The sequence below is a fragment of the Lytechinus variegatus genome, chromosome 4, assembly GCF_018143015.1.
Source record: "Lytechinus variegatus isolate NC3 chromosome 4, Lvar_3.0, whole genome shotgun sequence".
Taxonomy (NCBI): domain Eukaryota; kingdom Metazoa; phylum Echinodermata; class Echinoidea; order Temnopleuroida; family Toxopneustidae; genus Lytechinus; species Lytechinus variegatus.
Genome location: NC_054743.1, coordinates 59576343 through 59597828, shown reverse-complemented (window position 1 = coordinate 59597828; position 21486 = coordinate 59576343). Strand labels below are relative to the sequence as shown.

At 36.0% G+C, this 21486-nt stretch overlaps 2 protein-coding genes across 2 annotated transcripts; one reads left to right on the top strand and one right to left on the bottom strand.

Annotated features, from left to right (window-relative positions):
- Positions 1–424: 424 nt before the first annotated feature.
- Positions 425–15055, bottom strand: LOC121414417 (alpha-taxilin-like). Its single transcript, XM_041607587.1, has 13 exons — positions 14984–15055; positions 13368–13569; positions 12398–12631; positions 11913–12016; positions 11287–11457; positions 10600–10665; positions 9826–9954; positions 8843–8962; positions 8350–8424; positions 6675–6767; positions 5567–5662; positions 2162–2282; positions 425–1442 (listed from the first exon to the last, which is right to left on the bottom strand). Exons 1-13 carry the CDS (start codon positions 15026–15028, stop codon positions 1054–1056), a joined length of 1845 nt encoding a protein of 614 aa, XP_041463521.1. The 5' UTR covers positions 15029–15055; the 3' UTR covers positions 425–1053.
- A 386-nt stretch (positions 15056–15441) lies between these two features.
- On the top strand, positions 15442–20766 carry LOC121414418 (uracil phosphoribosyltransferase homolog). The gene is made up of 6 exons (XM_041607588.1): positions 15442–15585; positions 16218–16260; positions 16541–16673; positions 17062–17223; positions 19808–19906; positions 20645–20766. Exons 1-6 carry the CDS (start codon positions 15449–15451, stop codon positions 20749–20751), a joined length of 681 nt encoding a protein of 226 aa, XP_041463522.1. The 5' UTR covers positions 15442–15448; the 3' UTR covers positions 20752–20766.
- The last annotated feature ends 720 nt before the right edge of the window (positions 20767–21486 follow it).

Sequence of the window (21486 nt, the reverse complement as noted above, 5' to 3'; positions counted from 1 at the left end):
TTTTTTTCATGTACACTTGCTAAGGACACCACAAAGAGTTTCTATACCAAAAATTAGTACATTTGGAGCTTTATTTAGGGAGTTAGAGGAAAAAGTATGATTTCGCATACTAATTACGCATAAATTAGCATAATCACTTAATTACAATTCGCATGAAATAAATTACTATACAATCTTGTAGATTATGTCCAAGGCAACCCGCGTGCCAATTTTCGGCGCGATCGCGCGGTCGATGGCCGAGATCTTAGGGGGGGCCTGGGAGGCCCCCCCCCCGGCCATAGGAACTCCCAAAATACCCCGGCCTAGATAGGGTTAAATGTGAACTTGGACATGGGCCTTGAAATTTTGATTTTGAATAAAATTAGCTTTTGAATGGGTAAAAAGAAATCACAGACAAACAAAGTTCAAATGGTTTCCTTTGCTTTACATTTTCTCAAAATGCTTAGTTTCTGATGGTCAAAACACATATGTATTGTTCTTTGTCAAAACACTAATCCTACATGTAGGCAACTTTCATTTCAATATCAAACCATGCAAAGAGGGAAAAAATAATGGAAAATAGATGAAAAGTGGAATCAAGGCTTCGTGTGTTAAGCCAAAGGTACTCACACAATAAATCATTTCAGTGATTTATGAAAACATGATATTGGAATTCATTATATTGAAGGGAACGCAAAGGATATGAATGACAAGCTGATTTTCCAAGAGCTCAAATTACATCCCTTGGCCAGGCTTCACAAAAACATGTTATTGATAAGCAATGTGAAATCTTTCTGACAAATCTGATACCAGCCAATGAGATACCACAATTTCAGTTGCTTGTAACAGCAGCTTTTGATCACAAGTTTTATGAAACAGGGGACCATTTCATGAACCTTGCCAGCACCAACAAGACGTCTCTCTGACAGATACCATAGCTACAGTCGGAGATCAGTGCTTCTCAGCCAATAAAAATCAAGGGTTTGACTGAAATTGACAGACCTGACAATCTATTCAGTGCTGACGTTCTTGATGAAAGTGCCCCTCAGGGATCTAGTTGTGCAATGGCATATCCTATGCTTCTGATGACACAGGCAATTCTACTTTGGTATCCTCGCTACCTTCATCATTTGCTTCTTCCATTGCTTGATCATTCTCCTCTACGCTATCTTTCGTCTCACCATCCTCCTTTCCCTTCTCTCCATCCCCTTCCTCCACTCCAGCTGCTTCCTTCTTCTCCTCCTCCTTTCCGCTTCCTCCTTCACCTCTCCCTCCGTCGTCCTTGTTCCCTCCATCCGCACTCGCTGCAGCGCTGCTATCCCCTGAAGGGCTACTGTCTGTCGGATCGGAGGCAGGGTTAGTCTCGGTCTGGGAGTTTGAGATGATTTCCCCGTTGCAGGTTGGTTCTTGGGCTGAGTTGAGTTCTGTGACTAGGTCTGATGAAGGCGAGGATTGAGAACCATCTGAATATTATATACAAAGAGAGATAATACATCATTTAAATAAATCATACATATATGAAACTATTAAGCCTAAAGCCCACAAAAAGTCGCCCAAAATGAATCTGTGAGATTTTGGTCTGAAAAGCTTATCCAAAGCTTTTATATATATATTTATAGCTTGTCCGAAATGGATAACAGTAAACCTATACAAGTACTTGGTCGAGCATAGAAGAATTTCAATGAGAACCTCAAAAAATATGGAGAAAATACAGTGTGAAGTTCAATGTTCTGTCAAGCAAGGGATGTGCATGCTGTGCAATATATGTGGAACTTTTTTTTAGCAGACTGTAAAAATTGTGCAAGAAAACACCTACATCTGTTTTTTTTTCTTCACCTTTAGATCTTGAAGTATGAAGAAATATCATATTTTGGACAAGCCAATTATCTAAGTTAGAATTTGGAAGACAAAATGACTATTTTCAAAATAATTGTTTCAAGGCCAAAACAATCTAGAGGGTGTTTCACAAAGATTTACGTATGACTTCAGTCGCACTTAAATGCTGACGTGTACATGATATGCAACACGTGATCTCATTGATAGATACGTAGTAGTGCGCGTCCTCATGACTCGATCTAACCAATTCAGTCAAGCCTTTCACATCGTACACAACTAAGAGTTTAATTGTGTGCTGAAGTCATACTTAAATCTTTGTGAAACATCCCTCAGGAATATGACTTACCTTTTGATGATCTTGCTTTGCCTATTAGAGCATTCCTCTCAGCTTGTAAAGCTCGACATAGATTCTCTAGTCTGTTGATCTTGATCTTCCTGTCTAACAGCTCCTTCTCGTGCCGCCCTTTCTGTAAAAAGACAATCACAAAAAAAAAATATGATGAAAATAATGACTGCCTCAGGCAAAATGAAATTATAAACTACAACATTAAAAACATCAAAATAAGCTTAAATTTCCAGTTTTAATGGGCTTTCATCTGAGGTTTTTTTCTACTGAAAGAGATGAAATCTGATGACCTACCAAATATATGTTGGGATTCCACTCTACATATTCTGATGATTAAACTTAACCCTAAATAGACTGGGCTATTTCGATGCCTAAGAAGACTGGGGGGGGGGGGGGCTGATTCAGCTCCCCCCTAATGATTTTGGCCGTCGATCGCGCTATCGCGACGAAAATTGGCACACGCATTACCCATGGCATTACCAACAAAACTATAATATCAAATTCTGCAAAAAAATCTCATGTCTCATTAATTTCCTAATTTATGCGTAAAATCATAAGTTTGCTCTAATTAATAAAATAATGCCCCTGAAATGCTAATTTATGTTTCACATACTCTTGATAGGCATCTGATCAAATTTATTTTTAAAAAACTTCAACATCACATTTATTTTCTTATGTATTCTATTGTTTTCTAAATTTCTTATGTATTTCTTTGTTTTTCGACTTTTTGTTTTTTATTGTTTTTTCAATGGAAATTGTCTGGGACTTTATTTTGACCATAAAAAAAGATAAAATTAATTGATTTTAAGCAGTAAGAGGAAAAATAATGATACATTTATAAATTTTGGATAAAAAAAATATTTGCATATGAATTGTACACAAATTCACGTTTTTGAGTAATTTTGGGTCTGCATGCACTTACGAAATGTTGCGGAACCGCGTACCCGGGGTCTTAATTTTGGTCTCAAAAGTTGCGCGAGACTTGAAAGTAAAAAGTCAGCGAGCGACGTGGTCAGAAAAATTTGCGCGGCGGATTTATCGCGAAAAATGTCGAGGGGGCTGAATCAGCCCCCCCCCCCAGTCTTTTTAGGGTTAAACAAGTGGAATGCCTCTGGCCATCTCACCTGCATCACGCGATTCAACATAGCAGCATTGCTGACTTTGAATTTACTATAACTCGCACAAGATGTTCAGTGATACTTGGTTACTCTCATTTCCATGTTTTATATACTAGACCAATATACTTACAGAGATAGGATGGTAATTCAACAAATACCCCCAATGTGGCCAAAATTCACATGACCTTTGACCTTGATCATGTGACCTGAAACTTGCACAGGATATTCAGTGATACTTGATTACACTTATGTCCAAGTTTCAAAAGTCAGATCAATAAACTTGCAAAGTTATGATGGTAATTCAACAGATAACCCATTTAGCCAAAGTTCATTGACCTTTGACCTTGGTCATGTGACCTAAAATGTGCACAGGATGTTCAGTGATACTTGATTACTCTTATGTCCAAGATTTATGAACTAGACCAACATACTTTCAAAGTTATGATGGTAATTCAACAAATACCCCTAATTCGGCCAAAGTTCATTGACCCTAAATGACCTTTGACCTTGATCATGTGACCTGAAACTTGCACAGGATGTTCAGTGATACTTGATTACTATTATGTCCAAGTTTCATGAATCAGATCCAAAAACTTTTAAAGTTTTGATTGTAATTCAACAGATACCCACAAATCGGCCAAAGTTCATTGACCCTAAATGACCTTTGACCTTGGTCATGTGACATGAAACTCATGCAGGATGTTTGGTGATACATATTTGACCTTATGTCCAAGTTTAATGAACTAGGTCCATATATTTTCTAAGTTATGATGACATTTCAAAAACTTAACCTCAGGTTAAGATTTCGATGTTGATTCCCCCAACATGGTCTAAGTTCATTGACCCTAAATGACCTTTGACCTTGGTCATGTGACATGAAACTCTAATAGGATGTTCAGTAATACTTGATTAACCTTATGGCCAAGTTTTATTAACTAGGTCCATATACTTTCTAAGTTATGATGTCATTTCAAAAACTTAACCTCAGGTTAAGATTTGATGTTGACGCCGCCGCCGGAAAAGCGGCGCCTATAGTCTCACTCTGCTTCGCAGGTGAGACAAAAACCCATTCTAAACAAGAGTTTTAATCCATGCTTCTATGGAATGCTGGGCTTCACAATATTTCTTCCATATTCATGGCAATTATAATGTATCAATTAATTCTGTCAAATTCATGATTTTTTTCCTCTTCACGTCTGAATAAATTTTGGATAACTTTTTGCAGTTGGATAAGAATTTTTTTTTTAAATTGGTGAATGAGTTGACAACTGGCATTCCATAAAAGTGTGGTCTAAGTTAACCCAGGTTTAAATAAACCATGGTTATCAGAACACCACCCTATTTGCCTAGCTGAGATTGATATATGGACCTTCGACCTTCATAAAAGCCCATAGCAATGATCAAACAACTCACAATGAAGAAGCCAAGATGGAACTCTTTATCTTTTCTATCATTGCCATGAGAGATACTAGATGACATTGAATGTTAGACCTTCATAAAAGCCTGTCAATATAATCAAACCACTCAACTATAATCCACCAGGTTTGGTCTTATCTCTTCGACCATTGTCATAAGTGATTTATTTCTGGTTTCTTAGTGGACATTGAACCTTGGACCTTCATAAAAGCAGTCCTAATGATCAAACCACTTGACTAAAATAAATCAAGATGGAAGCCTTACCTCTTCGACCATTGTCATGAGTGATTTATTACCGATTACTTGGTGGATATTGAACCTTGGACCTTCATAAAAGCAGCCCTGATGATCAAACCACTTGACTAAAATAAACTGACATTAGACTTACCTCTATGACTATTATCGTGAGTGATTTATTTCTGGTTTCTTAGTGGGCATTGAACCTTGGAACTTCATTAAAAAATGCCCTAATGATCAAACCCATCAACTAAAACAAGCCAATATTATTCTTACCTCTATGACCATTATAAGTGATCTATTTCTGGTTTCTTAGTGGATATTGAAGCTCGGACCATAATAAAAGCAGTCCTCATGAACAATTCACTAAAATAGAATAACCCAACGCTAGTCTTCCCTCATCAGCCATTGTCACAAGTGATTTACTACCGATTACCTGGTGGATATTGAACCTTGGACCTTCCTAAAGCAGCCCCAATGATAAAAACTAGAATTAACCAAGGCGAGTCATACTTCAACCATTGTCACGAGTAATTTAATACTGGTATCTTAGTAGATATTGAACATTGGACCTTCATTAAAGCAGCCCTCATAATCAAACCACTCGACTATAATAACCCAACATTACTCTTACCTCTTCCACCATTGTCATGAGTGATTTATTACTGGTTTCCCATCGACCTCTCCATAGGTTTGTCTCTTTCTCCAGTTTCTTGATTTTCTTTGTCATCTGTCAAGCGAGAGAGAAACAGAAATCAGTGTTACATTTTGAGATTTGTCTTGGGCTGTTTCATAATTGCTGTTTGTAAGTTATACATAGTTGTTTGGCATTTTCTGTACAGAGATACCCCAAGTTTTCCAAGTTTTAACATAATAGGAATGTATTTCCTGTAACCCCCCCCCCATGTGATGACATGCAGACTTTCTATTAATCAGGCAAAAAAAGAGAGAATGGTCAAGTAAAAGAATGCATTGCTTATAGAGCTGGTATCAGGGGAAAAAATAGTTCCTCTCCCTTTCCTTTCCCTTCAAAAAACATTTTGAAATCAAGTTATGTCAAAATGGAAAAGGTCACACAACTTTGTCACTCCATGCTACACATGCTCACCCAATACAAGTTTCAAAATGCACTCAACTTGTCATACACATTGTTGGCTTGAATTCCAACTTATATAAGCCAGTTCGTAGTTCCTTTCTGCGCATGATCAAAAGATTCTACGCATGATCAGAAGAAGGTCATTTGTACTAAAGTGACATGGTGCTTTAAAATCTAATGAGATAAGCACCAACTTTGATGTCTTGATTATTCATATATTCTTTTGAATTGTCGTTTTCATTTACATCCACAAAAAACAACAATAATAATAATAATACATTGTATTTATATAGCGCTTAATACGTGATGTTTCTAAGCGCTTCCACGAACGACTGGTATTTCACAGTTTGTCAAGTATATTGTGCAACATGCTTTCAAAGTAGGAATGCAACAAACACCTTCATTAAGTGTCCATTGGTGTGCTATTCTAGTCACCTGGTCTATTCAATTTCTTCATCCTGCTATGTAAGGCAAGCTTACGTAATATCTTGCTTTGAAATCTGCCTATCATGATGAAAGAAATGAAAGGTCATTTGACCGAAATTGCCCATGAAGTAATTACGAACTGGTCTATTATGATCACTACCACAGGTAAAATTATTTTTAATCCATAGACGATCTTAACACAACATGGATATTTTCTTACCTTGTCCATTTCCTGTTTAAACGTCTGGAAGACCTCATTGCTCTTTGTTAATGTACTCTGGAATTCTTCAAACTTCTCGGTATATACTGCCAACTGTGTGACAAAGAGACAAAAGAGATCTCATATTTATTCATTCAGCATTGATGCAAGAGAGTTACCTTGATAACAACAAGAAACAAGACTGGAGAGTTGCAACTTTCACCAACATCTACTTGGAGAGTGGTTATGTAAGACACATGTCTTTTTGCCTTTGCGTTTTATGGCACTTATGTGACAACCCTGGCCAGATGGTGAAGTACATTACAAACACACACACAATCACACAAGAGATGGCAATAAAAATATGATTAATAAATGCAGACCTGTCAACCTCAGGGATTGAAAGACTGTATTCTGTGATAAAAAAAAACTGCATTGTTCCCCAAAAAAGTGTATTTCATACTAAATGCTTGGAGCACTCGCTCATCACGGCACTCAAGCTGCATGCAAGCTAAAATGCACACTGCTCTTGCAGATGAAAAAAACAAACATGAAACATGTGTATATCTTCACCCTAGTGTTAACAAAATGACTGAAATTACAATGATCTAATAACCATATTAGTTTATTTTATGAATTAGAGACATGTGGAGATGATTTTTTTCAATAAATTAGGATTTTGTAAAAAAAAATTTTTTTTTTTTTTTACAAAAAACACATTTTTTAAAACGTACTGCCATATTTTGGATGCAAAAACGAACTTAATACACCTAAAACGTACTGGTTGGCAAGTCTGTAAATGTTATAGGTACCTACTTCAGAGCACACATCTGGAGAGTGTGTGTTCTATACACATGCATACTGTGAAACACTATTTATGACACCCCCCCTGGCACCTCTCACAAGACATCATTTCCTGATTTATCATACATAGATAACCCGATATATTTTGAAAAAAAAATCAAATAAGGCCAGCCAGCATAGAAATGGTAAATGGAAATTTTTTTATGTGACTGCTAAGAAAGCATGAATGCTTGTTAGCAAGCAACCAGAGGACCGACGGCTTTAAGTCTTCTTTACAGGACCTGGTAATGTGAATTAATGCCTTGCCAAAGGGCACTAGCACACCAAGTGAGAATCGAACTCGGGTCATCGGAATCCGGATGAGGCATCGCGGGAGAAGAGTAAAGTGGTACGACTAAAACAATTGATTTCTTTACTTTACATGATTCACCACAGTTTCCTGTTAAGCTAAATTGTGCAATTAAAGATAAATTCCAGTTTTGGTAACGATCTGAAAATGACTTTTTACAGAATCTAATATAATGACCAACCAAGTGTCTGTTTGTATGAATAAAAAATATGTGCCAAAGGATTCTAGAAGAAATTGTGTAATTGCAGAAAAATCAGCAAGATAAGCGCGGATTCGGTCACTTCCGTCGGGTCTTTATTCCAGCAATAATAATACACTGTGTTGGTTATCTTCAGTGTGAACATTTTTCAGCGTAGATTTCAAGATTTCACAAAGTTCAGTTAATGTAACTGTACCAGATCTAGATCCTCGATGATAGACTGACAATTAAGCCTTGTTTTACAGACTTTCTCATGAAATCAGTGTTTACTGCAACTACTGGAATTTGTCTTTAAATGCATCTTTTATGTAACAGGGCCCAAATCAAATAAATGCAAACCTCACCTGAGCTTTCAACTGCGCTTCTTGTTTTGTATACATTTCCAACCTTCTTTTTGAATCTACCGATTCTGTCAATAACTGGAGGAATGAAAATAAAGAGAAAAATAAAATGTTAACAAATGTGAAGATTATCAAATATTTTCAACACAATACAAATACCCAGATGTAAGAATGCAGGTCATGTTATGGAGTTATTTCAATTTTTATGATTGTATGTTACATATTGTACAAAAGTTGAATCCCGATGTGTCAGAAGTTCGGGGTAGTCGACTTATTTGGGTTATATTGTTTATTCTTTTCTGTAAGGGAGCACCTCGTTTGACAAGCATAGGCTTCTTAAGCTGTTACTCATTTCAATCAACATACATTTTATCTTGCAACATCTGAAAATAAAGAAATTTAATAAAACTGAATTGAATATGATCCATATATCTGAAAATCAGAGCAACTATGATAACTACATTTTTGTATTTCATTACTCAAAACTGATACTTACTAGTTCCATTTCTCGTTTATTCCTTTCTTTCTCTTCTGCTAATGCTAGATTTGATTGTTGTAATTTAGCATCATAGAGCTGTGATTCGAGGTCTTTATGCTTGAATAACTTCTCTATGTGCTGTGGAGGGAGACACAAAAGAGGAAAATAATAAATTTGAAGTTGATAAGATAATCCACTTATAACTCATTCATTCATTCATTCATTCATTCATTCAATCAATCAATCATTTAATCAATCATTTTCATCCATCCATCCATTCATTAATTCATCCATCCATTAATCCATCCTTCCATCTATCCATTCATTCATCCATCCATCCATTTATTCATGAATGAATTCATTAATAAACCCATTCATTCATTCATTTATTCATACTGTCATTCATTCATTTCTGATTTTCATACATGAGGAAGTCACTGTGAGTGCTACTGGCCATCGGTGATTATAATAAACACACTTCTAGCCTAGATACCGTTAAACTGTCAAGAATCAAAAGACACCACTTGCAAATGTGATGCATATGACATATCTCTGCCAATAGCATAAATAATAATTTGGTCTTCAAAAAGTAATATTTGGGAATCAGCATATCTGAAAAATCATTATTCTTCTTCATACTGTCAAAACTTGAAGTTGTTCACTTAAATAAAAAGCGAAATACAAGAGTTTATTTATTTGACCCCATTTTTTCCCCCGACTACTTGGAAGTTTCACCTGATTGCAGAGTGGACACCTCATGCTTGAGTGAACCAAAACTTCAAACCTGGTTCTCCTTTATCCTTTCAAATGTTTACTTGAATCCTTCTACATTCAATCAAGTACTGGTGTGGGTTATTGTTAATAAATTTTAACATGTTGTGCACCGTTCTAAAGCTTTGGATGTGCTTTTCTAAGCTCAACAAAATCTCAAATTTATATTGAGCAACTTATTGTATTTTTCCTAAGGTGGCAGGTCACATATGATAATAAAGTGTACCTACCTCTTCTCTCCTCTCATATTGTTCAACAAGATTCTTGAGTTTGGATGCCAGCTCAATGTTTTCTTCTTTTAGCTTGATATTCCTAGTGTGATTATCCTGCATTTGTGTTGTGATCTCATTGATTGTTTGCTGCGACAGACAAAAAATATTCATGAGTACCATTTTGTAAATAAAAGAAAATGCTACAAAGGTGCATATAATAGAATTGCTTACAGTACTTTTGGCTATTCATATAACAAGTCATTTATCAGTGTCTGCTCTATCGTAGGTCCAACACCTAATGTGAGTTTACAAACATTATTCAATCATATTATTGATACAGTGTAGCTCATCACCTAGTAAGATTCATCCCACGATCATCTCCATTGCAGCTACAACATGAAAAGCGATCCTGCACTATGGTCTCCAGCTTTCCGTGATACAGGCCATTCCCAAAAAAGCGCAGTACAAATTTACCAAATGATTGAGGCCTTTTCGTAATTGAGAAAGGATGAAATAATTTTTTTCTGATAGACAACCACATTACATGGTGCAAATATTTGTTGATCTAACAACCAAATTTAACAAAGTAGGAGTGTACAATCATTCTTAGAAATCTGAAACCAATCAGGAACTTCTTGAAAAATTCTGTGAGCTGGGTTGAGACCATTATGAGACAGGTTATTTTCTTTACCCTACTGATGAAAGGTTACATGGTGCAAATGTTTATCTCACATGTATCCAACTAGACCAAATTATGAGTGTACCATCATATCTTATCAATGTCAAATCTACCTGGAACTTATTGGAAACCTCCTTCCTCTTTTCGTCTTCCTCCCTGGCTCTCTGAAGGCTCTCTTCCTATAAAAGAAAGAAACATACAATATGTTTACATCAATGATTGGTAAACCCTAAGAGAGAATCTTACACACATGATGAAAGTTACCAAACATAATAATATTCAAACTTCAATAAATTTTTTCAAAAATAGATGGAGGATATTTCCAGATTCATAAAGAAATCAGAGAAATAGAATATTGGCAGCTTGGTAGTCATATTTTCCATGAATAAACAGGAAAACACGGGAGTGCTCTCCCATGTTAATTTTGGGGACTTTAAACAAACCAGTTTAAACTGCTTGAATCAGTTGTAACCAGTGGGATCTGCTTACCCTGATAAACTTATTGTGCCTTTGGAGTTCCCTGCACAGACTCTCTGGCTTGCTCTTTGCCAGGAGTGCTCTGCTATGCTCACTCTGGAGACTTCAAACAAACCAGTCTATTTAGGGTTAAACTGCTTTGAAGCAGTTGTAACCAGTTGGAATATCTTGGTAGTCATATTACACACATGGTGTTCCCCACATAGACTCTCCAACTTGCTTATAGCCAGGAGTGCCCTGCCATGCTCGCTCTGGAGATTCAAATTTCACAATTACCAGTTTGAACTGATTGAATTCAGTAGTAATTTGTTGGATCTGCTTACCTTGATAGTCTTATTGTGCCTCTGGAGTTCCCTGCAAAGACTCTCCAGCTTACTCTTGGCCAGGAGAGCCCTTCCGTGTTCACTCTGGAGATGATCTCTTTCTCGTTGGATCTGAGAAAGCTGCTTAGTCTGTGTCTTGCTTTCCCTCTGAAGGGACTTGTGCTCACCAAGCTAAATGAAACAAAATTATTTCATCAATTAAAGTAAGAATTACATCATAACCAGAATAAAGTTTTGTGAAAGATTAAATAATGTGACTTACATTGGATCACCATTGCTTCTATTATTAAGAGGTTTAAATTTTGAGAATTTCATGAATTGCTGTAAAGACACAAATTTACTAGATTGAAAAAAAAGATGCAATTCATCACATGCCATGTTTGTGAAAAATTAACAGGTTGCCATAGTAAACAAATCAACAATTATTTAGGGTGGATTTATTACAATATAAATTTATTAAAATGGGTAGCCAAGCCAGGTTATGGAGTCCATATAAACATTGACAGAATCCGAAAAAGGGTTATCAAGGCAAATATGATAGCATAAAGTACATTCTCTTTAATCTAGTCCTGTAAAATCTGTATACACTTTGACACCATGGATTGTATTTATATGTCTGAACTTACCAGCTCTGCATATTTTTTACATAAGGCAGCTATTTTGTCCTCAGGTGTTTCCAGTCCATTCAAAGCTTGCATGATGGCACGGCTCATGTGTTCAGCATCTTTGCCTAAGAAGTAAAAGGGGCAGTTTTTATAACAATCAAATAAATATAGAATATAATTCTGCAGGTAATGCCACTTCGTCTTAAACCAAATGATCTATTTTATATACATCAAATTTTTAATTTTAAATCTAAGAACAGATCTTTTGGGACCACTAAAACCTGTTAGACTTCAGAGAAATTCATAAAAAGAATAAATAATTCATTTTCCACATTACATGGTCTAAAATAATGCTTCAACTTGGGCGATTATATTTGACAAATGTTTAGTAATGCAAGTTTGCCTTTATAATTCTATTCTATAGTAATAGTATCACACCAGTTTGTATGTGATTAATGGGAGCTTTGTGGTTGAAGATCATGACATCTGCCCTATATCAAACTTGCCTTTCTTGACTTTCTTTCCTTCCTTCTTGGATTCCTTGGATGCCTTCTCCTCAGCTACAACCAAGGTGGCAGTCTCGGCTCCTTCTGACAACACCTCTTCCGTACTGGTCTCCACGTCTTCCTTGCCTTGAAGATCACCATTCACTTGTTGACTGGATTCAACCGGTTCGGACTGCACCAGGATGGATTCAACAAGTGGACTCTCCTTGCTGACAATCTCCTCAATTACTGGCTCTGATAGAACAAGAGAATGGATATTATAGGAACTCAAGGGTGGTACCAAGGTATTTTGATAGGATGTTAACAAGGCCAGTTTATTCTCCATTGAATAATAGCACATATATAGTTACACAACCTTTGTTTGCTCCTCTTCCCCCCTCCTTTTTTCTCCCTTTCCCCATTATGAGAAAAAATCATATCCCCCGCCCTCCTGCCCGATATAAGGAAAAAGTGGAAGAACCTAGGAAAGTAGTGCCTATTACAATTTTTGCAAAATAATGCATTATCAACTCTCAGTCTCCAAAAAATACCTAGCACACTTTTAAATCTATCATCATATAATATTTCTCATAAAAAGTAATTGTTAAAGGACAAATGTTTCAAGGGTAAATGAAATATAATTCCAATGTATAACAAAAGGCATATCATATGGTGCATTATGATGATTCATCAACACAAAAGGAAGGTCCTTGCAAAGATTATGCAATCAACCCATTTGAAGCATCCATTCAAATAACATGATATATGCCCCTACCTTGGAGAGGGTGGGGGGTGTTGAACTGATCAAATACAACCAAATTAATTAATAAAATCTAGGACTTGTAACATAAAAGTAACCATCAAAGATTGCACAATTAAGTATAACTTCAAGTCTATGGCAACCCATGTACAAAAATTAAAATCAATCGTAAATATCAGTCATATTCCTTAATGCAACCTCCCCCCCCTTACCCCCTTGATCAAATCTAACCTTCCTGAGTGGTTAAGGCATCTGTAAAGTTCTCTGATAGATTGTCCACACTCTCCTCCCGAGGAAGCTCCGGGACGTCCCTCTCACTGGATGGATCCTCACTGGTCAGCAGCTCCACTGAGCTGGACTCCAGCGAGGTTGTATCTCCGGTCTCTTCCATTTCCATTGATTCGCTTGTCTGTTGGTTGGTGCTCTTTGAAAGCTGCATGTTGAAGAGAATGGCAAGTTTGTTAGTCAGTTAAATAAATTTTTGTTGTGGCAAGTTGTGGTAAAAATCTCAAAATGCTTGTACAAAAAAAATAGAAAAGAAGAAAAAAAAAGGTGTAATTGCTTGAAATGAGCAAAATAAGCATGGTATTCCACGGCTCAGGTGAAGGGTCTTTTATGAAAAGGAGAAGTGATAGCTAGGGATTAAGAACCAAACAACTTAACCAATGCATTGATTAAGTGGGAGTTGAAAGGCTTGAGATGATGTTTACTAAAGATGTAGCCAAGGCCAAGTCTAATCACATCAATACTTTGACTTATACATGTATGTCTTCCCCTCCTTCGTTTGTTCTACTTCCAATCCTCCTAATTCTTCCTTCAATAGTACCATCCCTTCATCATCTCCTTTTATAGTGTCCTCCTGCTCTCCCTTTCAGTTCTTCTCTCTATATTCCTTACTTTTCCTTCTCTTTTGGCTGTTTTGTTCTTTTTTCTCTTCATTTTCCCCATTTTTTGTGTTAATTCTCCTTCTCATCCTCCCTTTGTCCTAGTCCTCTTATTTCCTTCATCAAATTGATTCCTCAATAGTCAATATTAATATTGTTCCCTTCCAGTTGTGTAGGATTGGCCTCATTGTCATCCTATCTTTCTCAATTTCTTCCCTTCTTTCTTTTTAAATCTTTATTTTTTTCCTCCCATTTTTCCCCCTTTTCCGTTCCTATTTTTAATCTTCATTTTCCCAAACCGAGTTCTCTCTTTATCATCTTGTTCTTCTCCTTCTAACTGTCAATTGCTCTTTTTTCATACATCTCATTCTTCTGTTACCTTTCCTCTCGTTCTTCTCAACATGACTAGATATGTAACTTGTTAAACATGTCAAACTAAAATCTATATCAATGCAAAATTTTGCAAAATATGCAAAAAATATTATTACAAAGTAAATATGATCATTCATGTTATAAAATCATGATTTTTCTAAAACCCCTTTAATTGGTTTTATTTAATTCTCTAATATCTCTGACATTCTGTCAGTGTCAGAAAGATATTTTAGGTTGCATGCGAGAATCGAGATTTACCGTTAGCGTTACGCAATTGTGCTTGCCCGACGTCCGTGGTCAAACTAAAACTTAAGCAGCGGAGCTGGAGAGAAACGTCTCGCCATAACGACCCGGCTATATTTGGCCATGTTATGCTACAATACTCGCTGCGCAGCAGAACGCACGAAAGTGAACTACGAATACGAATTCAAGTCATGCCAAAAGCAATTATTATTGATATGGGCAAACAAAAGATCAAGTTACAGACAAAAAATGTAGACATGATGGAAATATCAATAACTTGAACGAAAATATATTCCTCAACATATGCACAAGACGAAATTAAAAGACTAAATATCTCTAAAACCTTACGTGAGAAAGGATACTTCCCATGCTCTCCGCCATCGCGATTTTCATGATGAGCTTTGTAGCCCTCTGCGTTGAATGTTGTCACAGTGTAAACTGAAATTTTGAACGGCCGCGCTAGCAGACCCGAGAAAGTCTCGCGATTCAGTTTGTCGATTTTTAACCGTAATTTTGGTGAAATCGACTCATTTTTGCTTATGTTTCGAAGCTAACAACAAGATTAAACATTTGGATGCTTCAGATTTTACTTTTATTAGAGAATTTATCTTCCTTAAGTGCTCCAAAATAGGTGCTGCATCTCTTCTGATAAAACTTACGTCGAATTGAATACGTGGGAACACAGATCACAAAATAAAAACAAAGAGCACGTGCTCGCCGCGTCTCATATTGACATTGAGCCTGGACTAGATTTGAGGTTTGTTCGACTTGGACTAACTGTTTAGACCGTCCAGACCAGACTCGCTTCAGACAATGGGAGAAGACAAGTCTGACAAAAGTGACAGTTCTGTTGGATCAAACAGCATTGAGGAACCAGAGTATGGATGCCAACTCAAGATTTTAAAATTGAACAACCAAATTCATGAACTGCAAACACTCATCAGAGATAAGTGAGTCTGATTTAGGAAATGGAGCTCATCTACACTACACGTTCAACTTCAAATGATGTTGTCTTCTAGACCAGAGCTAACATGCCCTAACTAAAACCAAGTCAGGCTGTCAATTGTCGCTCTAAAGTCACCTGTTTTAACATTGATGATTCAATTTGAAAAGCCTGATCAGCATCAGGGCAAATAGTGAAGTTAATTTTTTTAATGAAAACTCAAAAGCCTAACCCTTGCTTTAAAGTCTAATCTTGCATTGTTTTGATAGATTTACAAGTCTTAAGTGTTGTTGATGTCCCTATTGATGCTGCTTTTGGATATTGTTGTTTGGCACAACAAAATTCTCATACATGTAAATTAGTACATTTTCACTCATGAGTCAAGGACTTGTTTCATGAATGAACGTTCTCTTTCTTTACTCGCGACTCTAGTGGGGTTTTTTGGGGGGCTGTTTGAAGCATGTTCTGTGTAATATTTTCATTTTATATTTGCTTGTTTCATTTTCATGAATGGTTCCAATTACTGGAGGAGCTAGGTCTTTTTCTTTCTACATACAATGTAGTAGATCTAGGTCTCTGTCATTATTCAACATGTAATTCTACTCTCTTTTTTTATAACTCTGTTTTGTTTTCTTTCAGGACAACTTCTAGAGGAGACTTTGTATTCTATGCAAACAGGCTGGTAAGATCCATGTATCTCTGTTAAAACACTTTTCGAAAATAATAGTGTTTCTACTAGTGATTTCATGTTTACTTAAGTACCAATGTTTTCTAGTTCAGTATTTCTCTTGCCTGTGTAAAATTAGTTCTCATTGAAAATTTCCTTCATTTAGTTTATGATCATTTATATTTTATCAATTAGACAGTGCTTTGGTTTTCTGTTATAAATAGTAGTACCTGTTCTAGTATCAATTATCATGTTATATACATGTATATTTATGATTTTTCAAATATGTTCTTAGATCCGATTGGTTGTTGAGGAGGGCTTGAACCAGCTACCTTACAAGACATGTGAAGTGATCACACCGACAGATGAACCCTTTGATGGAGTGGAGTTTCTTCATGGAAATTGTGGCGTCAGCATTATGAGAAGTGGTGAGCTCTCCTTTGTTCTAATTTCCCCTTTCTCTTTTTTTCTTTATTTTTTTTCATTTCTTCTAAATTTCTCGTTATCTCTTTGTATCTTAATCCTCTTCTGTTTCTCTATTTCCCCTGAAAACTGAGACTTTTTCCTGGTGAAGTAGATAACATTAAGAAAACAAATCCTACCCTAACTTTACAGATTAATATTCAGAAATCTTGTTTATGTTTAGAATAATTAAAAGTTATCAAACGGTTTACCAGTGACAAGCATTGTGTTCATTCCTAGGTATAGAGCATGAATTTCAGTTGTTGCATTAGATAGTGTTTGCTGACAATGGTAGGTCACTTAATGAATTATTTTTTTCCTCCTTCCTCTATTGTCTTTGTGCTTCATATTAAGGCGAGGCCATGGAACACGGTCTACGAGACTGCTGCAGGTCGATACGAATCGGCAAGATTCTAATCAAAACAAACGAAGAGACAGATGAGGCAAAGGTGTACTATGCCAAGTTTCCTCCCGATATTAGTAGACGAAGAGTGCTTCTCATGTACCCTATACTTAGTAAGTCTCTGCAATCCATTTCTCCATTCATTGCATACCTACGTTCATAATAATTATTTCTTATTTGGGGCCTATAAATCACAAGCTTATAGCTTTCAACTTTGACACCTAACCTTCACTAATATGAGGGGTGTTGTGGCTCAGGAGATCAGGCATCGGGCTTTGAACCACAAGGTTTGGGGTTCAAATCCTACCACATTACTAGGGTCCCTTTGCAAGGCGTTTATCTACATTTGCCACTCTCCACCAAGGTGTAGTAAATGGGCACCCTATAGGAAAAAATTACTTGAATGCTCAAGTGTTCGATTGGGGCAGCCATGCTAAAGCCAGGGTAATAATATGCAGCGCTTAGAAATATTTGTAGTAAGGTGCTTTATAAGTGTTGCATATTAATATTCTTATCGCATGTATGGAAAATTTGAAATGGGTAATAAGCTCTTCGGGTGGGGTTTTAGGTTTATGCTTTGCATGCTGATTTCCTGCATGATTTTTTTTTTAAGCATTCAGCAAATTTCACAGCTAATCATTTTATGAATATGGATGTCAAAGTCATGAGATAATTATGCAGTTAAAAATAAATGCCAACATACTAAGGCATCTTGTGAAAAGCCAGTCATGTTTTCTGCACAGGGATCCCACTAAAATTTTAACATTTGATAAAAAGCTTCATGAAAAAGGTCACTGGCCTTTATATTTATCACTGCTGTTATAACATATTATTATTTTGAATTTGATTTGATTTATTTATTTCCACGTTCCAATAACAAAAGCATATACAAGTGTAATAAATTTTTCTTAGCATAACATAATAAGCAAATGACATTTATAACATATGCATATACAATCTAATTGAAATATATTTATACCTGATAAATTTCTTTTTTTTTAAATTGTTGAAAAAAATAGCAGAAAAAAATTATATATATACGTACATCAACAATAATACATTTTGACATGTGGGAGACCTTCATCTTAAAGGTCAAGTCCACCTCAGAAAAATGTTGATTTTAATCAATAAAGAAAAATCAGACCAGCACAATGCTGAAAATTTCATCAAAATCGGATGTAAAATAAGAAAGTTATGACATTTCAAAGTTTCGCTTATTTTTAACAAAATAGTTATATGAACGAGCCAGTTACATCCAAATAAAAGAGTTGATGACGTCACTCACTGTTTCTTTTGTTTTTTGTTGTTTTAATTATACAACATTTCAAGTTTTATGAATTTGACGATTAGGACCTCCTTGCCTAAAGCACAAAATGTTAAAATAATGGTATTCCACTTGTTCAGGGAGGAATGAAACCTCATTTCACATGATAATGACAAGAAAATTTAAATATTTCATATTTCATATAATAAAATACGAAAGAAATAGTGAGTGATGTCATCAGTTCCTCATTTGCATACCGAACGAGCAGGGGCGTCGATCCATTTTTCAGATTGGGGGGGCAAAATCATTAATGTTCCAAAGGCGCTCGATCGTACAAAACACCCACACACCACACACACACACACATATATATATGTATGTATACGTATATATATATATGTATATTTATATGTATATATATATATGACTCGTGAGACCCAGACACGTATCTCACAAACAAATTAATGCGAGCGCGAAGCGCGAGCTGATTTTTTTTTAGTATACTGACAGGAAAAGCGTGCCTGTTTAGGACTGTTTGTAGTAACTCATGAGGAGGATACATATCTCACTACACAGATAGTACGAGTGCCGAGAGTGAGCTGAAATTTCCTTATATTTTGACCCGAAAACTTGATATTCTAAGCATTTTTGGTACCAATGATAAGATTTGTATATCTAAAAGAACAATAGATGCGAGTGCGAGCTGAAAATTTTGATATTTCGATCTGAAAAAATGACAGTTTAGTGGACGTTTTTGATGAAGAACAAGATATATATCCAAGAAAAGATGATTGCAAATCGAAGCAGGAGTTCTTTTGAGGCTTAGAACTGAAAGTGGGACATTTACATTCACCTATTTAATCATGAAAAGTATGGGTTTCTGCTACAGAAATGATGCGAGCGCGAAGCGCGAGCTGAAAATTTGTATATTCCAATCTGAAAAGCGGACATTTTGAGCACGATTTTAAATAAAGAACGAGTTGTGTATCACCATCTCGCTTGCTGAACATTACAATCTTGTTTTTTTTTAATGCATATCCGGAATTATTGGGGGGGCAAAATGATATGTTTGCCCCCCCAATATTTTCATTGGTGGGGCGATCGCCCCCCCCCCCCCAGGATCGACGCCTCTGCGAACGAGATGTGCATATGACTGTTTTGTGAAATAAAGCGAAACTTTAAAATGCCATAACTTTCTTATTTTACATCCGATTTTGATGAAATGCTTGTTGGATTTTTCTCTTTTTATTGCAATCAAGTTTTTGTTGAGGTGGACTTGTCCTTTAAGCTTAGAGCTTGAAATTGATAAAGGCATCAAAAAGAAAGGGGAAGGAAAATCAGACAAACAGTGCAATTTATATGAAGAATTGAAGACGGTGTTGTGCGAAGAGTAATTTCTTGACTTATCCTTGTTCAATTCTTCTTGCAACCAGACTCAGGAAACACTGTGATACAAGCAGTAAGAGTTCTCCAAGAACATGGTGTTGATGATAAAAACATTCTTCTTCTCACTCTCTTCTGTACTCCACATGGTAAGAATAGCTTCATTTCCTCTTTTCTTTGTTTGCAAGATCAGCAAAAGTTTAAAACTCGACAGCTCAAATGTCACTTATTTATGACCCTCCACCCCAAAACCAAGAATAAGTCACCTGAAATGATTTTTCAAAATTTTCACCAAGTTTGAAATAGCACATCCTAAGCTTTGAAATAATAACTTGTCAAAATTGATCAACAATACCTAACCACAGAAATATTTGACTGAATGTAAGAGCTTCAAAGAATAGTAAACAAGGTTTGAAGTTTGAGGTTCACTCAAGCCACTGATTCGATTACTGAGTCATCTAAGTGAAACTTCCAAGCAGTCCCCCCAAAATGGTGTCAAAGAAACTATTTTTTGTATCTCGTTTCTCATTTACTTGACAACTTTTCTTTTTACATTATTGACCCCCTTTGTTAAAGTTTGAAATGAAGATTCCCATGAGTGTAAAGGGCAAATCTGTGACAAAAAAATCTAACTTCTGTATGCCCAATCTCCATTTTCTCAACTAACTTCACTTCATGACCTACTGAAGCCATGCTAATTTGAGAGCAAAGCACCTCTATATGATATCCAATGCAGAGATGAATCATTATAGGTTCTGATTATAAAAAATATACGGGTTGGATAAATAATTTATGGGATTGCCCTATATGGAGTTTGTTTATGTTTCAATCGTTTAACTATTTGGATGCTTCCATTTTGTTGTGGTCCATTTCATATTTGCCTGCAGGTGTGGAAACTGTGATCAAGGAATTTCCAAACATCACCGTCTTGTCATCGGAAAAGGACCCGGTTCCACCAGTCCACTTTGGACAGAAATATTTTGGGACAGATTGACAATCCACTGACCAATAAAGAAATGAAAGACAATCATTCATTGCAATAATGCAAGAATACCATTGGAATTCATTGAATTTCATTCAGTGTATTGTTCCTCCATGTACAGGTAGCCTTGCAGCACTGTCTTTGCTGTCAAGTGAAACATAACTGACGTGTGTGATACAGTCAAGCATTATAGGAAAATTATAAGAATGGATTATTTCAAGCATTATTTTAAGATCTGAAGAAATATCTTTCTTCACTCCACTATACTCACTCAACTTCTGACGTTACTCTATCCATCAATGCTTGAAGGTCCAGACCTATTCATAAATGGATTTTTTATACATGTGTTTGAGATTGTTACGCTAAAGCATCATTTATTCCCCAGTTATAGCTACCTTTTCGTAATTCCTGATTGGGATTGGATGTATAAATTTAGTATTTTCTTACTACATAAATAACAAGGTATTTGACGGCAACATACATGACATACATTATTGTGTTTTTAAGGTACCTCCACCCTTCCTATCCCATTGAATTTGGCTGAAGTATATATTCACTGATCATATTTTTTTCTATACACTGTATTTAAAAAGAATCTTATACGCAGAAGAGAAATGCAATTATACAATTATGTATATTTCATTGTCATTATGATTTGAGAATCCTAGTTTAAATGAATTTGCCAAATTATATTGCTTTCCGCTTATCTACATAATGCCAAAACATGATCGATTGATCTCCCAAACT

Excerpts from the sequence above, each read along its gene's own strand:
- LOC121414417 (XM_041607587.1), bottom strand. The coding sequence starts at position 15,028 with ATGAAAATCGCGATGGCGGAGAGCATGGGAAGTATCCTTTCTCAC. Across the intron at positions 12,632-13,367 it reads TGCCTTAACCACTCAGGAAG|AGCCAGTAATTGAGGAGATT; the intron begins GTTAGATTTGAT and ends TTGTTCTATCAG. Across the intron at positions 11,458-11,912 it reads GTAAAAAATATGCAGAGCTG|CTTGGTGAGCACAAGTCCCT; the intron begins GTAAGTTCAGAC and ends TGTTTCATTTAG.
- LOC121414418 (XM_041607588.1), top strand. The coding sequence starts at position 15,449 with ATGGGAGAAGACAAGTCTGACAAAAGTGACAGTTCTGTTGGATCAAAC. Across the intron at positions 16,261-16,540 it reads TATTCTATGCAAACAGGCTG|ATCCGATTGGTTGTTGAGGA; the intron begins GTAAGATCCATG and ends ATATGTTCTTAG. Across the intron at positions 19,907-20,644 it reads TCTCTTCTGTACTCCACATG|GTGTGGAAACTGTGATCAAG; the intron begins GTAAGAATAGCT and ends ATTTGCCTGCAG.